Here is a 16,579-nt window from a genome sequence, read left to right as displayed (position 1 = left end):
GCCTGAGTCAGAGTTTTAGCAGTCGAGCAACAGAGGAAAGGGCGTATCTTTGTTATATTGCGGAGGAAAAAGCGACAAGTTTTAGAAATGTTTTGAATGTGAGAGGAGTTGAGTGTGACCCCTAGGCAGCGTGCTTGGGCTACTGGGTGAATATATGTGTGTGTGTGTTCTTCAGTATTAGGTGATACCTTTTTTATTTGGACTAACAATTTATGTCATAGGACAAGCTTTCGAGAGTTCTCCTCTCTTCCTCAGGTCAGCAATACTGATATACAAAGGTTTCTATGACTTAGACAGGGATTGGGAAAAAAAAGGAAGAATGTAGAACAGAGAGATGTATATGAGGTGGGGTGGGGAAGGCACTGGGAGGGTGTTAAAACAGAGATAAGGAACCTTTTGTATATCAGTATGGCTGACCTGAGGAAGAGAGGAAAACTCTCGAAAGTTTGTCCTATGACATACCTTATTTATTTGGATTAACAATATATCGCCTAATGCTGAAGAACTCATTTATTCTGCACTATCGCAACTGGACTAACACACACACACACACACCACCCCCTCCCCCCCCTGATAGTCCCATGGTGCAGTAGTGAGATAAGTGGCCTGAGAGTTCCTAGAGAGAATTGCAAGGCTGCAAAACTGAGCAAACGCCCCAACCCCCGACTGGCACGTGTGACGCAAAGATAACTGCAGGAGCGTTAAAATTTTATATATATTCTCCTGCGTTGTGGTACATATAGAAGTTCCTGAGGCTGCTTCCCAAATTTCTTCCCAATCCTCTCTGTCAATAGTTATGTTTAGATCTGCTGCCCATTTGAGCATGTAGTCATGGTTTGGAAGGTCCGCGGATTTCTCCAGGTCAGCGTAAATTTCTGAAATAAGACCTTTTTGGTGAGTATTGGCTTTACACAAGTTCTCAAACTTGGTGAGGGGGGGGGGGGGGAATTCTGGTTTTGGGGATATTTTTTGAATAAAGTGCCGAATTTGGAGATATTTAAATGTGTTTAAATACCGGCAACTACCGGCAACTTTGGCCCCCCAACTTCTGCAACCAAAATAATTGTATTTCCACCCAAATACTCCCCCCCCCCCTAAAACTTGACACACAAGAAATTTCACAGCTCATGGGCTAAGGGAACATGAAATAGGAAAAAACAGGGTAATTTTATTTTCCAGCATGTATTATCCCAGGTCCCTGGTTTACGGAGGTATTAGGGGCCCCACGGGTTCAGGGGTAACCAGCGGGCTTAACCTTTATTAGATAGCCTGGTTACCCCCTCCCGTCACAATTACTTATTGTGTGGATTGAATTGATGCACATATTAAAAGGGGAAAAAATAATTTTTAAACTGGCAGCTTGGACGGCTGCTTTTAAAAAGAGGAATACTGTGTTCCTGGATGCATGCATCCCTGAAACAATATGTAGTAACAAAGGAGGGAGTAGGGGTATGATACCTTTTTATTGGATCAACAAGTATTTGATGTTACAAGCTTTCCAACCTCTCAGGCTTCGTCCATAGTGCAGGCTACGTAGCTCGCTCTGGAACAAACACTAGGACAGCAATGTAGTATTGCATAGTGTGCGCGCGCTACAGGGAGAGCGGCGCTTTGCAATACAAACAAGTTTGTTTTGCAAGCGTGACGCCGGGGAGGATAAAGTGACTTGCTCAAGGTCACAAGGAGCTGACATCGGGAATTGAACCATCTTCCCCTGATCTCAGGGAGGCTACTCATTGGTGGTGTTCTCAGCCAATGGGTTGGTCTCTCTGACCAACTCGCGCGAGTTTTCGGCCCCGTGACGTCATCGCCGAGGGCGGGGGACAGCTATGAAACGGGTATGCACGCAGACGCGGATACACTTTTTGAGAAAGGGACGCAATTCCCGAAACGCGTAAAAGTGTTTATGTTCTTGCTTTGACCACTCAATAAATATATTTTTAATACTACTGGATGCAGCCCCCTTTCTCCCTCATTGATTTGGCAGTGCTCCGCCTGTGCCCCCCTTGGGACTACTTTTCTCTGTACTTCTATGGACGTGAAGCACCCACTACAAGGAAAGAGCTGTGCTGCAAAAGGGGAATCTCACTGAAACGAAGATCATCTTTGGTATGTACTTTTTGGTTCTGTTGGGGCTTGTTTGGGGACTTTATGGCATATATGGAGACCTGAGCTAGCCACACAACGCCATCAGTACACATATACCACTTCATGTACCATTACACATGGTTTATCTGCATTTCCCCAGCACTTATATTTGCTCCTATACTTTGATCACAGAGGTCATTATCATTAGTCTGCATACACTTTGCCCTGAGTCAGCTGAGACCCGTTTATAGGGACACTATCCCTTAATTCTGCCTTCCCCTGATTCACACTCCGTGTCATGGTCTATAGCAGGGGTGCGCAAACTGGGCTGCGGGAGATTTTTCTGAGGGGGTGCGGGCGGTTGCAGAGGCCCCGCGCTCTTCCCCAAGTCATTTAAATGAATTGTGGGGGGATCGCTTGAGGCCTCTGCAACACTAAACTTACCGTGATTCAGACGCTCTGACGCTTCGCCATGGCAACACAGCTTTAAATGGCGCCGCAGGTCACGTGATGTGACGTCACATGACCCCCGCAGCATCATTTGACGCAGCTGCAAGTTAGGGGGGGGGTGCGAGCACCGGCTTGCAAGACGGGGGCGCAGCAGCAAAAGTTTGCGCACCCCTGGTCTATAGAGTCAGTGTCTTTACTCCGTGAGCCATTTACAATGGAGTTACCCCAATAGTAGGAAAATAAAAATAATATATGCAGCACAACTTAGAAGCGAATGACAACCCTTTGTGGGGTGTGGTTGATTTGTAGTAAAATACGTAATTATGTTGACAAACCGTGACAATCATGTGCCTGAATGTACATTTTCTCCCAACTTTTTTTCATGTCATATTTTGTGTTATAATGTGCTCTATTAAAGTGTATAAATCTTATCATCCCAAAAATGGATTATTATTAAAAACACAAATATTTAACTCTGTAGTTTTTATAATGACTCCTTAATAAAATCATAAGATCTTGCAGTTGATGTACTTTATTTTTTCGCTGTTCATCTTGTGATCCATAATGATTATCTCGCCCTGACCTCAGGAAGAGGGAATGAGAGTTCCGCTGCAAGTCATAATTTCTCTCCTTCTACCGAGTTAACGGGAGATTTGAATGTTGAGGCGGGTGATCGGAAAATTAGTGTTAAATTCTGGTCTGTGCATAGATTAGCGTGGGGCCCCTATGCTCGTGGGGCCCCCGGGCAACTGCCCAGCGTGCCCATGCGTTACGACGGCACTGGGTCTGAGGATACCCCACTACTGACAGCATCCCGCTCGGCACAGCTTCAGATGCCTGTTGCACGGCCTCGGCACGAACATTTAAGCGTACAGTGCTGGGAACACAAACATGCAGACAGGGAGTCTCCAGTGAGAACACTTCAGCAAAGAAACATTCAATACGTTCCTCAGTTTTACTGTAGGGCAGTATGAGACCAGGCAAAACGTCCAGCCTAGTCTATCAAATATAGTGTACCAGCCATAATTTCCTCTGCGTGTTCTGTTTCATTTGCTAGTTCACTCCTAGTGGAGCACATAAGTATGTATATTCTGTCAGGAGATAGATATATAGATTAGGAATTATCCATCTCTCCGGCACCCACTGCAGGAATTATCCATCTCTCCTGCACTCACTGCAGGAATTATCCATCTCTCCTGCACCCACTGCAGGAATTATCCATCTCTCCTGCACCCACTGCAGGAATTATCCATCTCTCCTGCACCCACTGCAAGAATTATCCATCTCTCCTGCACCCACTGCAGGAATTATACATCTCTCCAGCACCCACTGCAAGAATTATCCATCTCTCCTGCACCCACTGCAGGAATTATCCATCTCTCCTGCACCCACTGCAGGAATTATCCATCTCTCCTGCACCCACTGCAGGAATTATCCATCTCTCCTGTAGCCACTGCAGGAATTATCCATCTCTCCTGCACTCACTGCAGAAATTATCCATCTCTCCTGCACTCACTGCATGAATTATCCATCTCTCCGGCACCCACTACAGGAATTATCCATCTCTCCTGCACCCACTGCTGGAATTATCCATTTCTCCTGCACCCACTGCAGGAATTATCCATTTCTCCTGCACCCACTGCAGGAATGATCCATCTCTCCTGCACCCACTGCAGGAATTATCCATCTCTCCTGCACCCACTGCAGAAATTATCCATCTCTCCTGCACCCACTGCAGGAATTATCAATCTCTCCTGCACCCACTGCAGGAATTATCCATCTCTCCTGCACTCACTGCAGGAATTATACATCTCTCCTGCACCCACTGCAGGAATTATCCATCTCTCCTGCACCCACTGCAGGAATTATCCATCTCTCCTGCACCCACTGCAAGAATTATCCATCTCTCCTGCACCCACTGCAGGAATTATACATCTCTCCAGCACCCACTGCAAGAATTATCCATCTCTCCTGCACCCACTGCAGGAATTATCCATCTCTCCTGCACCCACTGCAGGAATTATCCATCTCTCCTGCACCCACTGCAGGAATTATCCATCTCTCCTGTAGCCACTGCAGGAATTATCCATCTCTCCTGCACTCACTGCAGAAATTATCCATCTCTCCTGCACTCACTGCATGAATTATCCATCTCTCCGGCACCCACTACAGGAATTATCCATCTCTCCTGCACCCACTGCTGGAATTATCCATTTCTCCTGCACCCACTGCAGGAATTATCCATTTCTCCTGCACCCACTGCAGGAATGATCCATCTCTCCTGCACCCACTGCAGGAATTATCCATCTCTCCTGCACCCACTGCAGAAATTATCCATCTCTCCTGCACCCACTGCAGGAATTATCAATCTCTCCTGCACCCACTGCAGGAATTATCCATCTCTCCTGCACTCACTGCAGGAATTATACATCTCTCCTGCACCCACTGCAGGAATTATCTAACAACTTTATTTTCCCCCAAATATACTGTTAATGCGTTATTAAATGGTGTAATACATGGATGCATATAGTACAGTTTATATTGTGCTCGGACACAGATTTGCGTTTTCTGAGTAACAGAGAAAAAAGGACAAACATTTCTGGGGAAGGGTAGCACGTTATTTCAGCTTTTTCCCACATTAAAGATGGCCGCCGCCTGCTTCACCTTCCCCAGCCTCTATGGATAAACTACTGGCACCAAAGAGCACTCGCCAGTCACGTGACCGTGTATCCCCCTGCACCGCCAGTAGTGAGAAGGGCGCAGTGTGTGAGCGGCGCAAAGGTGAGTGCAGGCCGGGCTGGGGTTACATAGAAAGGTGACCCCGGGGGGAGCCCCAATGCAGCCAGATATATTGGGGACTCCCCTCCTGTAGTGGGACAGGGGCCCCTCCTGTAGTGGGACAGGAATCCCCTCCTGTAGTGGGGCAGGAATCCCCCCCTGTGTGGGACAGGAGTCCCCTCCTGTAGTGGGACAGGAATCCCCTCCTGTAGTGGGACAGGAATCCCCTCCTGTAGTGGGACAGGGGCCCCACCTGTAGTGGGACAGAGACTCCCCTCCTGTAGTGGGACAGGAATCCCCTCCTGTAGTGGGACAGAGACTCCCCTCCTGTAGTGGGACAGAGACTCCCCTCCTGTAGTGGGACAGGAATCCCCTCCTGTAGTGGGACAGGAATCCCCTCCTGTAGTGGGACAGGAATCCCCTCCTGTAGTGGGACAGGGGCCCCTCCTGTAGTGGGACAGGGGCCCCTCCTGTAGTGGAACAGAGACTCCCCTCCTGTAGTGGGACAGGGACTCCCCTCCTGTAGTGGGACAGGAATCCCCTCCTGTAGTGGGACAGGGATCCCCTCCTGTAGTGGGACAGGAATCCCCTCCTGTAGTGGGACAGAGACTCCCCTCCTGTAGTGGGACAGGGGCCCCTCCTGTAGTGGGACAGGGATCCCCTCCTGTAGTGGGACAGTAATCCCCTCCTGTAGTGGGACAGGGACTCCCTGACATGCACTTTTTTTTAAATCCTTATGGGGAGTTGGAAATGTGTCCTAGGCAGCAATACCCTTTTAATGGCCCCATCAGAGATGTGTGCAAAGGGTGTCAGTTTAAACCCTCACACGTATTTGTACACTTGAAGAAGAGACCTGTGAGGTTTCCCAGACTATTCTGTAATGTTGATCTTTAGATTGTGTTCGCTATCAGACATAGGGAGGGACACAGATCTGCCTGGAGACAGTGGGGGGGAATACCGGTATGGTGACACTGTTTCTCTTTGTGTTGGTTATGCAAGTTACTCCTTAGTTATGCAATGCTCTGCACGCCCCTTACCAAGCGTTATTCCTGCAGCTGCATAGAGATCACAGACCAGTGGTGGGCAGCCTGTTTCTTACAAGGTTAAAACCCACTGAATTAGTCACTATTTAAGTGCAATACAATTAAAATATTGTCACTCTGTGAAAACCCTTAATGCATCCTGAACCCCAACCCACTTATTCTGTGTACATACAATATTATTGCTTTGGTTAGGCTTACATATTTTTAAAAATATACTAACATCTTTTTAAATTTTGTATTATTTCATAGTAAGAGGGGAGCGGCTACCCTCTTGCTACATATCCTGTTACCCTGACTATGTCTTTGTTGCTTGCAGCACCCACATTTTTTCCCCCCCCGCTGCATTTACCTTTGTCCTCATTCTGTTGGGGTTTATAGTAAGTAAGCGTGACGCAACGGATTGGTCGCGATCGCTGGAAGTCATCTCTATTTGATTTTCCAGCGACCATTGCCTGACCGTCGCGTCGCCGGCACGCTGATTGGGTGTTTTCAGCCGACAGCGCGCTGAGAAACAGTTTCGGCTGTCGGCTGAAAATCCCTGCGCCTCAGCACGCCTGCGGACGCTCGCGGAAGCCCCCCTCTAAAGACATCCTCATTGTGGATGACGGGGCTCAGCGCGGAGCGTCCGCATGGTTCAGCGCGGCTTCCCCCTCTGTGGACCCAGCCTAATGAACAAGGGTCTTTATTGGCATGGCATTCACTGCAGTTCTTCCTCACAGCGGTGCAGAGTCTCGGAGGTCCCAGGCCTCTGGATGGGGATTGCCCTTGGTCTTACAGGGTATCTGTGGGTTGAATCAGATGTCCCCCCAGCCACAGGGCTGGGGTGAGCATGCTCATCCCGCTATGGGACTGACAGCTCTACTGCTCTCTTAGGCTGAGTCCATAGAGACTTCAGCTGTGCGGAGGCTGAGGGAAAGCGGGTGCTTTCCCTGGCCTTAGTTCGCGTGCCGTCCGGGGGCATGTCGGGGGGGGGCGGGCCAGTGACGTCCGGAGCTGGTTCGCCCTCATTGGGCGAATCGCTCACGTGACCGACCCTGCGCTCCCGTGAGCGCTTAAACTAAAAAAAATTGTCGGCTACGCTTCCGCACGCCTGCGGAACCGTGCGTGAGCCCCTGCTAACGCCACTCTCATTGTGGCTGCTGGGGCTCACTGCCAAGCGTGAGTGCAGGTGCTGACCATGCCCGCGGCCTTACTCTTCCAGAGCAGGACTGTGTAAATTTGCCACTCCCTCCTAGGAGAAAACCAGAAGGGGCGGGCTCATGGTCTATACCTATACCAGATAGGCTTAGGCCTGGGACCCGGTGCGCCCGGTGGCGCGGGCGGCCACACGCGAGTTCCCCACCAGCAGGGGAATCCTCCCGAGCCGGTCCCGGTCCGCCCTGGCTGCACAGCTCACTACACGCTGTGACGCGTCAGCCGCTACGGGATACAAGAGAATGGTGATCCCTAGCGTTGACGTGTCACGTGGTGTAGCTGTGAGCCAATGAGGAGGGGAGGCTTCGGGAGGAGGAGAGGCTTCGGGGAGCGGGGAGGAGTGTGGGGGGAAAGCAGCGTGAGTGCCTATCTGTGTTTGTGTATGTGTGTGTGTATGAGTGCCTGCCTGCCTGCGTGCGTGTGTGTATGTGAGAGAGTGCCTGCGTGTGTGTGTATGTGTGTGTCTGAGTGCGTGAGTGCCTACTTCTGTCTGTCTGTGTGTGTGTGTGTGTGTCTGCGTGTGTATATGAGTGCCAGCCCGAGCCCGTGGAGGGAGGGAGGGAGGGAGGGGGGGGAGAGTAGCGGGTCCCTCCGCTCAAGCCATGCCCCCCCTCCCGCTCAAACCTCCGACTCCCGCCCACCTCCCGCTCCCTAGGTCTGTGTCTGTCAGCGCCCGCCTGTCTGCAGTGCGGGAGCGCTGACGGAGGGAGCGGGGCCTTAGCCTTACACAGGCCATGAGTTACCACCATACTTTTGTCACTCATAAGAGGGGCATGAGGGGCGTCAAAAAGCCCATAGATGAATCTGTCATTGCCTAGACTGCTAGGAGTTACATGACAGGGTGGAGTGAGAGGCCAGAAGATACAGACCATGTTACATAATTATTTTTACATATTATTTTTTTTTAACAAATGTTTTTTTAATGAACCCCATATAACCTGCAGAATACCACGGAGCAAGGTTTTAAAAGCTTTAGTGCAATCATATAAACGGGGATCAGTATTATTCCGAGAGGTTCGTCCATAAGAGTGTGTGTGTGTGTGTGGGTGTGTGTATGTATATGAGGAAGGTCCCTCTACGAGGACCGAAACGTTGGCGGCCCTGTGTTCACAATACACACTTTTTTGTATCATCATTGCGGTGTGCTGTCTTCTGTCATCAGGATCCCCCTGGTTACTACGTGTCATATATATATATATATATATATATATATATATATATATATATATATATATATATATATATATATATAATCTATAATCTATAACGTATAAAATCACAGCGCCAACATTTAATGAAGGTATGTACTAACTTCATATGAGAGAGGTATGTGACTAATAGTCCATAATATATGGCAATATTAACAAACAACATATGACAAGGAATGAGGATCCAGGAAAGCGAATGGGAAACACAAGGAAAAAACGTGAGGAAGGAAAGCCAATTGAAAAAATAATAAATAAAAAACCTGAAGTAAAAATAAAGCACTGGAACACCCAAACAGCTATCCACAGGAACAACCACTGTTGCAGTATTGGAGGGGAGCTGTTGTGCTGCGGAACTGAGTAAGCGTGTACCGTTCAGCCGGGGGACTGTTGAGTGGACGCACATCACGGAGGTGCCTGGCTGCATGATCAGAACAGTTTGATTGCGGACACGAGATTTCAGCTTCACACCAGCAGACGAAGAACGGGTTACTGGAGCTCTATCCCATGCGCATGTCCTACCTCATTGTTGTGAGTGAATATTTTTTAGCTCGTGTATATTAAACCTTTACTATTTACACTATGGAACCGCGCTGTCCCTTTTTGTTATATATATCTCTATATATCTCTATCACGTGTATTTCTGCTGTGAAGTGCTATGTACATTAATGGCACTATATAAATAAAGACATACATACATACAAAAAGGGGCATAATGTGAAAAACGAAGGAAAAACAAGGTATTATCTAATACAGGGGCCACCAATACGCCAGGTTTTAAGGATATAAAAGAAAAGCAGAAAAGTCGCACTGAGTAGCAATAGGATATGACAGAGCACGCTGTGCGAAACGCGTAGAGGTTGCGACGTGAGCCCTCATTGGTGGAGAAAGATGCCGGTAGGAAGGGGGATATCTCGGCTTGACAGAGCATTTCGGGTCCGGACCGGCGCCATCTTTGCACCCAGCTAACATCCAGACCTCTCCGGTATTACTCCCCACTTTGGATAGTTGTAAGTTTGTTCGTTTGTTCATTTATACTTATGTAGTTTTATACTGTGATTGTATAGCCCAATTGTGGGTATTTTAATTGATTAAATCATATTGCTACTCAGTGCGCCTCTTTTTTATTCATTTTTCATTTTTATGAGTCATTTCGGGAGCTCGCTTTTCTACAGGAGTTTGTGGGGTCGTCCTAAGCAGGCGGCAGAAAGAGTTCTAGCAACCATTATTAAATCTCCTGTTATAGAGACAGCACGAGCGTGGAATACCATTGTTTGTCAGGTTTTAAGGATACCCCGCTTCAGCACAGGTGACGCAGGCTATGGGCTGGGACCCGCTGCGCCTGACGGCGCGGGCAGGCGCGTGAGCGTTCCCCACCAGCAGGGGAATCCTCCCGAGCCGGTCCCAGTCCCCCCTCGCTGCTGGCTCACTACGTGCTGTGACGCGTCAGCCGCCAGGGGATGCAAGAAAATTGTGATCCTGAGCGGTGACGCGTCACGTGGTGCGCTGATGAGCCAATCAGCGGCGGGAGCTGTCAGGAAGCAAGGTAGGGGGTGGTGTGTGTGTGTTTTTTGCTGTTGCTTACCTTCCAGCAGCAGCTCCCTCCTGCAGACCGAGCCTGTGGAGGGAGGGGGGGGAGTAGCGGGTCCCTCCGCTCAAGCCATGCCCCCACTCCCACTCCCGCCCCGGCTCCCTACAGACCGCATATCGCGGTCTGTGTCTGTCAGCGCCCTGCCTGTCTGCAGTGTGGGCGCGCTGACTGAGGGAGTAGGGCCTTTGCTTATGATTGAGTCACCTGTGCTGAAGCAGAGATCTTTAACCTGGCCTGTTGGTGGGCCTCGAGGACTGGAGTTGGCCATCCCTGGTTTAATACTACACAACTTATGTATTAAAATCACACACAGGTTTTTAAAGGTAATGCTGCTTTGCTAGTTCTTATTTTACCATAACTCGATTATTCGAGTGCTCCCTGCTAAGGAAGACAGGAAGGAGTAACACATAAAGGAGACTTCCATGTTTCTGCTTCATTTCCTGTTGAATCCGATTTCTTAACCCTACATGTATTTTTTACAAACCTGGTAAAACACCACCTGTATCCCTTTTTACTGCCAGGGGTGCTTGGTAGGGAAAGGGTTAAGCCGAGAGCCTTTGTTCACGTGTGTGCGGAAATATTTCTTTTCTTTGCATGTGTAATAAAATCCTCTCTCCGCTGTAGGATTCCTCTTGAGAATGCCCTCTTCCTGGGTTCCAGCTGTTGGGTTCACTCTCCTGCCGCATGTGGGAGGTATAATTGGAGGCATGATAACAAAGAGAGAAATCCACACCTGGTATGCTGACTTGGTGAAGCCATCCTGGCGTCCTCCTAACTGGCTGTTTGGCCCAATGTGGACAGCTCTATATACATCAATGGGGTAAGTTATCCAAGAATCGGTACTCCGTAAGCTGAGCCATTAGTCTAATCTGAAACGGAGAGACTCAAATGGTTAACTCTGAGATAAAAATCCTTTCGTCAGTAAGGTGCAGTCATCTCTCTCTCTCTCTCTCTCTCTCTCTCTCTCTCTCTCTCTCTCTCTCTCTCTCTCTCTCTCTCTCTCTCTCTCTCTCTCTCTCTCTCTCTCTCTCTCTCTCTCTCTCTCTCTCTCTCTCTCTCTCTCTCTCTCTCTCTCTCTCTCTATATATATATATATATATATATATATATATATATATATATATATAAATAAATATATATATATATATATATATAAATAATTTGTGCGGATACCATACATTTAAAAAGAATGAATGTTCTTGTGTTGAGTTGGCTCCAGTAGCAGCGACAGGTTTTGTAAGATGTATTTTTCCATTTCATTAGCTATGGTTCATACCTGATGTGGAAAGAACTGGGAGGATTTACTAACGATGCTGTGGTTCCTCTTGGACTGTACGCTGGGCAGCTAGCACTCAACTGGGCCTGGACTCCCTTGTTCTTTGGCGCTCACAAAATAGGATGGGTAAGTGTGGCCATGCAACTATGAGATTGTATCCTCCTGGCTCTGTGTTTGTTAGGGGTACCAATAACAAATATAGCTTGAATACAAAAGATATGTCTAACCCTGTTCCCTCCCCAGTGTGAGAATGAGCATGCAGTGCGGTCAGTGGCTGGAGTTTTGCCGTTCTCTGCAACATTTTCTCTAGAGTGGGAGTGGCCCGCTCCAGTTCAAGGGCCACCAATAGGTCAAGTGTTATGGCGATCTCTGCTTCAGCGCAGGTGGCTGTCGCTATGAGGACTGGAGTTGGCCACTTCTGCTCGAGAGTACAGCTTCCAAAATGATTGAAGTGTTTGCCACATTTTCAGTTTCTTATTGTAGATGTAGATGGAAAACCTGGTCTGGCCCAGGACTTGAGGATACATTATCACTAGTTTAGGTGATAGGGTGCAGTTAATTGGCACTGAAGGGGTGTACTGTGTATTTTCAGTTGTGCAAGTTAACTGACTTAATGTTACTTAAAAAATCTAATTTAAAAGCTAAAGTATATCTGGAAAAAAATGTCGGAAACACTGAATCAGTTTAAAGGCGGTGTCACCTCCGTCACTTTATCACGGGTAGCTTTAACTTAGGGTCTCAACTCTACTTGGGAGGGGTGTCCTACAGTGAACCATTGGAGACAGACAAGGCAAGTATTCTGTCAGCGGTAATTTGCTCTGCATTACTTTGCTGGTTCCTGTGGGTGCCAGTTAGAGCTGCTGACCTGTAATACCTGCAGCCTTCTGCTCTTAACTCTCACTGCACATTCACTAAAACAGGGGTGCACAAACTTTCTGCACTGCGCCCCCACCTGCCTGCCAGCTCCTGTGCTCATGGCCCCCCCCCTTACCTAAAATCCAGCATCAAATGATGCACGAGGTCATTTGATGCACGTTGCCATGGTGACGCGTCATGTCACATGACCCCGCCACGATGTCATGGCGACGCGTCGCCAAAGACAAGGTAGGAGACACTGCAGAGGCCTCACGCGATTCGCGGGCGTTTAATTTAAATGGCTTGGGGAAGAGTGCGGGGCCTCTGCAACCGCCGCCCCCCTGCACTAAAACACAATGATGCACATAGACACAGTACACACATTTACACTTATTCACGCACATGAACTAACACACACACACACACACACACACACACACACACTTTTGCATATTTTTAATGGTGTTGTTCTTCTTTTCAGGCATTTGCTGAAATAGTAGTCCTTACTGGGACAGTTGTGGCTACAACTATATCCTGGTACCCGGTCAGCAAGACAGCCTCATATTTGATGTTTCCTTACATAGCTTGGTTGTGTTTGGCCTCCTCACTGAGCTATTGTATCTGGAGAGATAACAAAGACAAGAGAGAATAAGAATTATTTTGCTTTTCTGTACACGAGGAAAGTTGAAATCTGTTTTTTTTTGTCTTGTGTTAAATTTCATACTATTAAAACCTGTACATTGTTTTGTAATGAAAAAGTGCAAAACTAGATTAACCTTTTTATAGCAAATATATCGCCCACATTCTGTTTACTTACAATGGCTATATATCAGACCACAATATCTACAGTATATGGTAAAGATGCACCCAGAAGAGATTTAACAACTAAAATAAAACTTTGAAAAAAAAAAAAAAAAAATGTACTCTTTCTGTTCCTCCATTTCAGAGGAGGAGGCAAAATGCTTTTTTTAAAATATGTTCAAGACCGCGTTAACGTCTCGCAGCTCGAATTGAACTGTATAACTTTTTTTTTTTAAATCAACTCATTCACATTTTTAATATATGTGATGCCCACATCACGTTACAGTATCTTGTAGTCCCAGAATAAGGCCGGAAACATGGTATTTCTCTACACAGGGTTTATTTAAAGGGTATTTATTTACTGGTCAAAACAAATCGTAAAAATAACGCCTAGTCCCTTTAGGGAAACTAAACATACTCCAGCTCTTTCTAACTGGCGCTGGCCAACTAAACTGGTTGTCAGCTTGAAACATGCCCTATCATAAGCATCCCATATGAACAGTCTTAGGTACATGAATATATTACTTAGCTCTTGGTCTGTTTCTGTTGGGGCTCCTTGTAATTCCCTCTGGACCCAGAGAGAGTTCAGAGAAACACTTTTTTCTCTGTAGTTGCAATGATCTGTATAGGATATCCCTGCTTCAGCGCAGTCTTGTGTCCTTCCTGGGATTAAGACCCAGAAGACTCCGCGACCACGGTCAAGTGGGTCTAATGAACTGTGCCAGCCTCTTCTTTAGCTGGGCAGCACTTTCTCTCTCCCTCCGGGGAAAAGCAGTCTGTCAGAATGGCAGCTCTCTGTATCTGCCACTGTTCCTGGTAACCCCTGGAGGGAGGGTCAGCACGAGAGTCGCTGTGCAGCAGGAATTACATCTCTGCCAAGACATCAGCAGCACCCGAAGGACTCTTTGTTGCATTGCCTGTATTTGCCTTGCTGCTTGTAAGTAGGGCTCTGATTTTTCCCATCTGGATGACCAGCGGTGTTCTTATTTGTCCATACCATTTTATGGCATAGTTCTTTTTATTTAATAAATAGTTTTTTTAGTCACTAGGAGTCTCTATGTTATATGTGCAGTGTATATGTTAGTGTAGACCTGTTTTAACCCTACAGTGTTGCACTATGATTTGTCTGTTTGTGTTTTTCCCCTACATGGCCTGTCAAGCAAGTGTGCTGATCCCCTGAGGAGTACAGGATTATCCAATGAACTTTTGGCGCCAGGTTTTTCTTTGTTTTCACTTTTTCTGTTAGTACTGACAGTATTACTAGGCAGCCTATATATATATATATATATATATATATATATATATATATATATATATATATATATATATATATATATATATATATATATATATATATATATATATATATATATATATATATATATATATATATTTTACTTGTCACACTGGTGTTTTAGTCTTTAGCGCTTGTTCACATTTTTTCTTTTTCACAGCTCTCTGTATCTGCCTTAAAACACTTCCTTGTTCATTCAGGAGTCCAGCCTGATTAGCTGCAGCTGAACTAGCTTCTCTAGGGGAAATTTAACTCCCTGTAGGCCGGAAAGCATACTATCTGCAACACTCCAGTCTATACAGGGACAGTGATTGTATCACATATATTATAATGTAACAAGCATTTTTTTGTTTCTGTAGCAACCATTTACAAAGTCACATCCTCTTCCTCTGCTGAAACAGGCTCTGGCACACCCCTTTTTGAGCCTTGCCCTCTCTCTAGCAGTGCACCAATTGTATCTAGTGACTGCCTGGTCACAATCTTTGGTATCTTTGGTTCTCTTCTGCTGCACTGACAGGCATTTAGTGAACCCCCGAGCCGAATCATCACCGATCGATTGGCAACTTAGCAAATTACTTATTGTGCGGATTGAATTGATGCACAAATTAAAGGGGAAAAAATAATTTTAAAACTTGGCAGCTTTTGCGGCTGCTTTTAAAAAGAGGAATACTGTTTTCCTGGATGCATGCATCCCTGAAACAATATGTAGTAACAAAGGAGGGAGTAGGGGTATGATACCTTTTTATTGGACCAACAAGTATTTGATATGTTACAAGCTTTCCAACCTCCAAGGCTTCGTCCATAGTGCAGGCTACGTAGCTCGCGCCGGAACAAACACTAGGACGGCAATGTAGTAGTGCATAGTGCGCGTGTTACAGGGAGAGCGGCGCTTCGCAATACAAACAAGTTTGTTATGCAAACGCGTTCTACTATGGACAAAGGGTAAGGCTGAGATTATACTCACCGTGCATGTGGAGCACGCCTGCCGCTGGCGCGTTGTGTGAAATGTGCTTTCAGCGATGTTCAGGCGTGGCCGTGATGTGAGCGGTTCGCTCTCTTTGGCTGAACTGCTCACGTGACGCGTTCGTCACTTGAAATTACATGTTTTTGTCTTTTCTAAACATGCTTGCGCCTCCGCGCACACACTTGGGGCTCCCCCATAGGGATTGGGCAGGTTATCGTGCCCTTGGGGTTCTTCGTTTATCAATGAAACAATATGGGCATTTAAGAAGTATGACATCTAGTGGTTGTGCCTGAGCATTACCACATTGTGTTGGATCGTCACATATTGGTCTGTCACTGGAGTTGTCGTTGTGCACCGCTGGCCTAGGTGAGCAATCAAACTGTGGGACACAATACTTTTTTGGGGGGTTCGCAGCATTGAGGCCCCGCGCTGAGAACGCAAGGCCTCTGTAATTTACTTACCCGGCTTCAGTCCACGCGTCTGTATGGCAACGCGGTCATTTGAAACCCATTGCCATGGAAAGCGGCGTCAAATGACGCTGCAGTGGGGCGCGACCCCGGAGATCAGGCATGGGGGGGGCGCACAGCGCAGGAAGTTTGGGTACCCCTGATCTAGGCGACACCTATTCATAAGATCTTAGTAAAGTGAGTGAGTCAGGGAGACTCGCTAACCTAGAATATAGGCATAGCACTGCGATTCTCTCAGTAGCAACCGATGGTGGATGACCATGCTATAACCCATACCCGAGGTCGGTAAACCTCAGAGAATTGTTGGGGGGAGGGAAAAAAAAAGTGATGCTTCTGCTGAACAAGTGGTTCAGAAGAAAACGGGATGGCATGCTACTGGAGAAACGTGTTCCTCATGTATGCCCTGTGTGAAGGGATTGGAGCACACACCTCACTGGTATAAGCCAGGGTGCTGCTATCATAGTACGTAGAAGATACTGTACAAAATATAACGGGGATAGGCACACCAAAAATGAGCAAAAAAGTATTTTATTGGCCCAATGTTTTGGCTACCATGTGAAGCTCTTGATAAAG

General features: G+C 47.0%; 1 protein-coding gene across 5 annotated transcripts; it reads left to right on the top strand.

Annotated features, from left to right (window-relative positions):
• Window positions 1-723: 723 nt before the first annotated feature.
• On the top strand, window positions 724-14,327 carry TSPO (translocator protein). 5 transcript variants are annotated; one of them, XM_075602798.1, is made up of 5 exons: window positions 724-894; window positions 1,988-2,109; window positions 10,974-11,169; window positions 11,613-11,751; window positions 12,962-14,327. In XM_075602798.1, the coding sequence occupies exons 3-5, from the start codon at window positions 10,988-10,990 to the stop codon at window positions 13,130-13,132; spliced, it is 492 nt and encodes a 163-aa protein (XP_075458913.1). In that variant the 5' UTR covers window positions 724-894; window positions 1,988-2,109; window positions 10,974-10,987; the 3' UTR covers window positions 13,133-14,327. The 5 variants fall into 5 exon arrangements, with proteins under 5 accessions (XP_075458913.1, XP_075458912.1, XP_075458915.1 ...); XM_075602797.1 differs by having other exon boundaries at window positions 1,960-2,109; XM_075602800.1 differs by lacking the exon at window positions 1,988-2,109.
• The last annotated feature ends 2,252 nt before the right edge of the window (window positions 14,328-16,579 follow it).

This window comes from Ascaphus truei, chromosome 5, assembly GCF_040206685.1.
Source record: "Ascaphus truei isolate aAscTru1 chromosome 5, aAscTru1.hap1, whole genome shotgun sequence".
In the NCBI taxonomy this organism is placed as follows: Eukaryota; Metazoa; Chordata; class Amphibia; order Anura; family Ascaphidae; genus Ascaphus; species Ascaphus truei.
The sequence above is the reverse complement of the archived record's forward strand: the minus strand, read 5'-3'. Positions and strand labels throughout refer to the sequence as shown.

Bases quoted from the DNA above. Each gene is read 5' to 3' on its own strand.
- TSPO (XM_075602795.1), top strand. From the start codon at position 5,217: ATGGATAAACTACTGGCACCAAAGAGCACTCGCCAGTCACGTGACCGT. The intron at 11,170-11,612 runs GTAAGTTATCCA...CCATTTCATTAG, and splicing joins GCTCTATATACATCAATGGG to CTATGGTTCATACCTGATGT. The intron at 11,752-12,961 runs GTAAGTGTGGCC...TCTTCTTTTCAG, and splicing joins GCGCTCACAAAATAGGATGG to GCATTTGCTGAAATAGTAGT.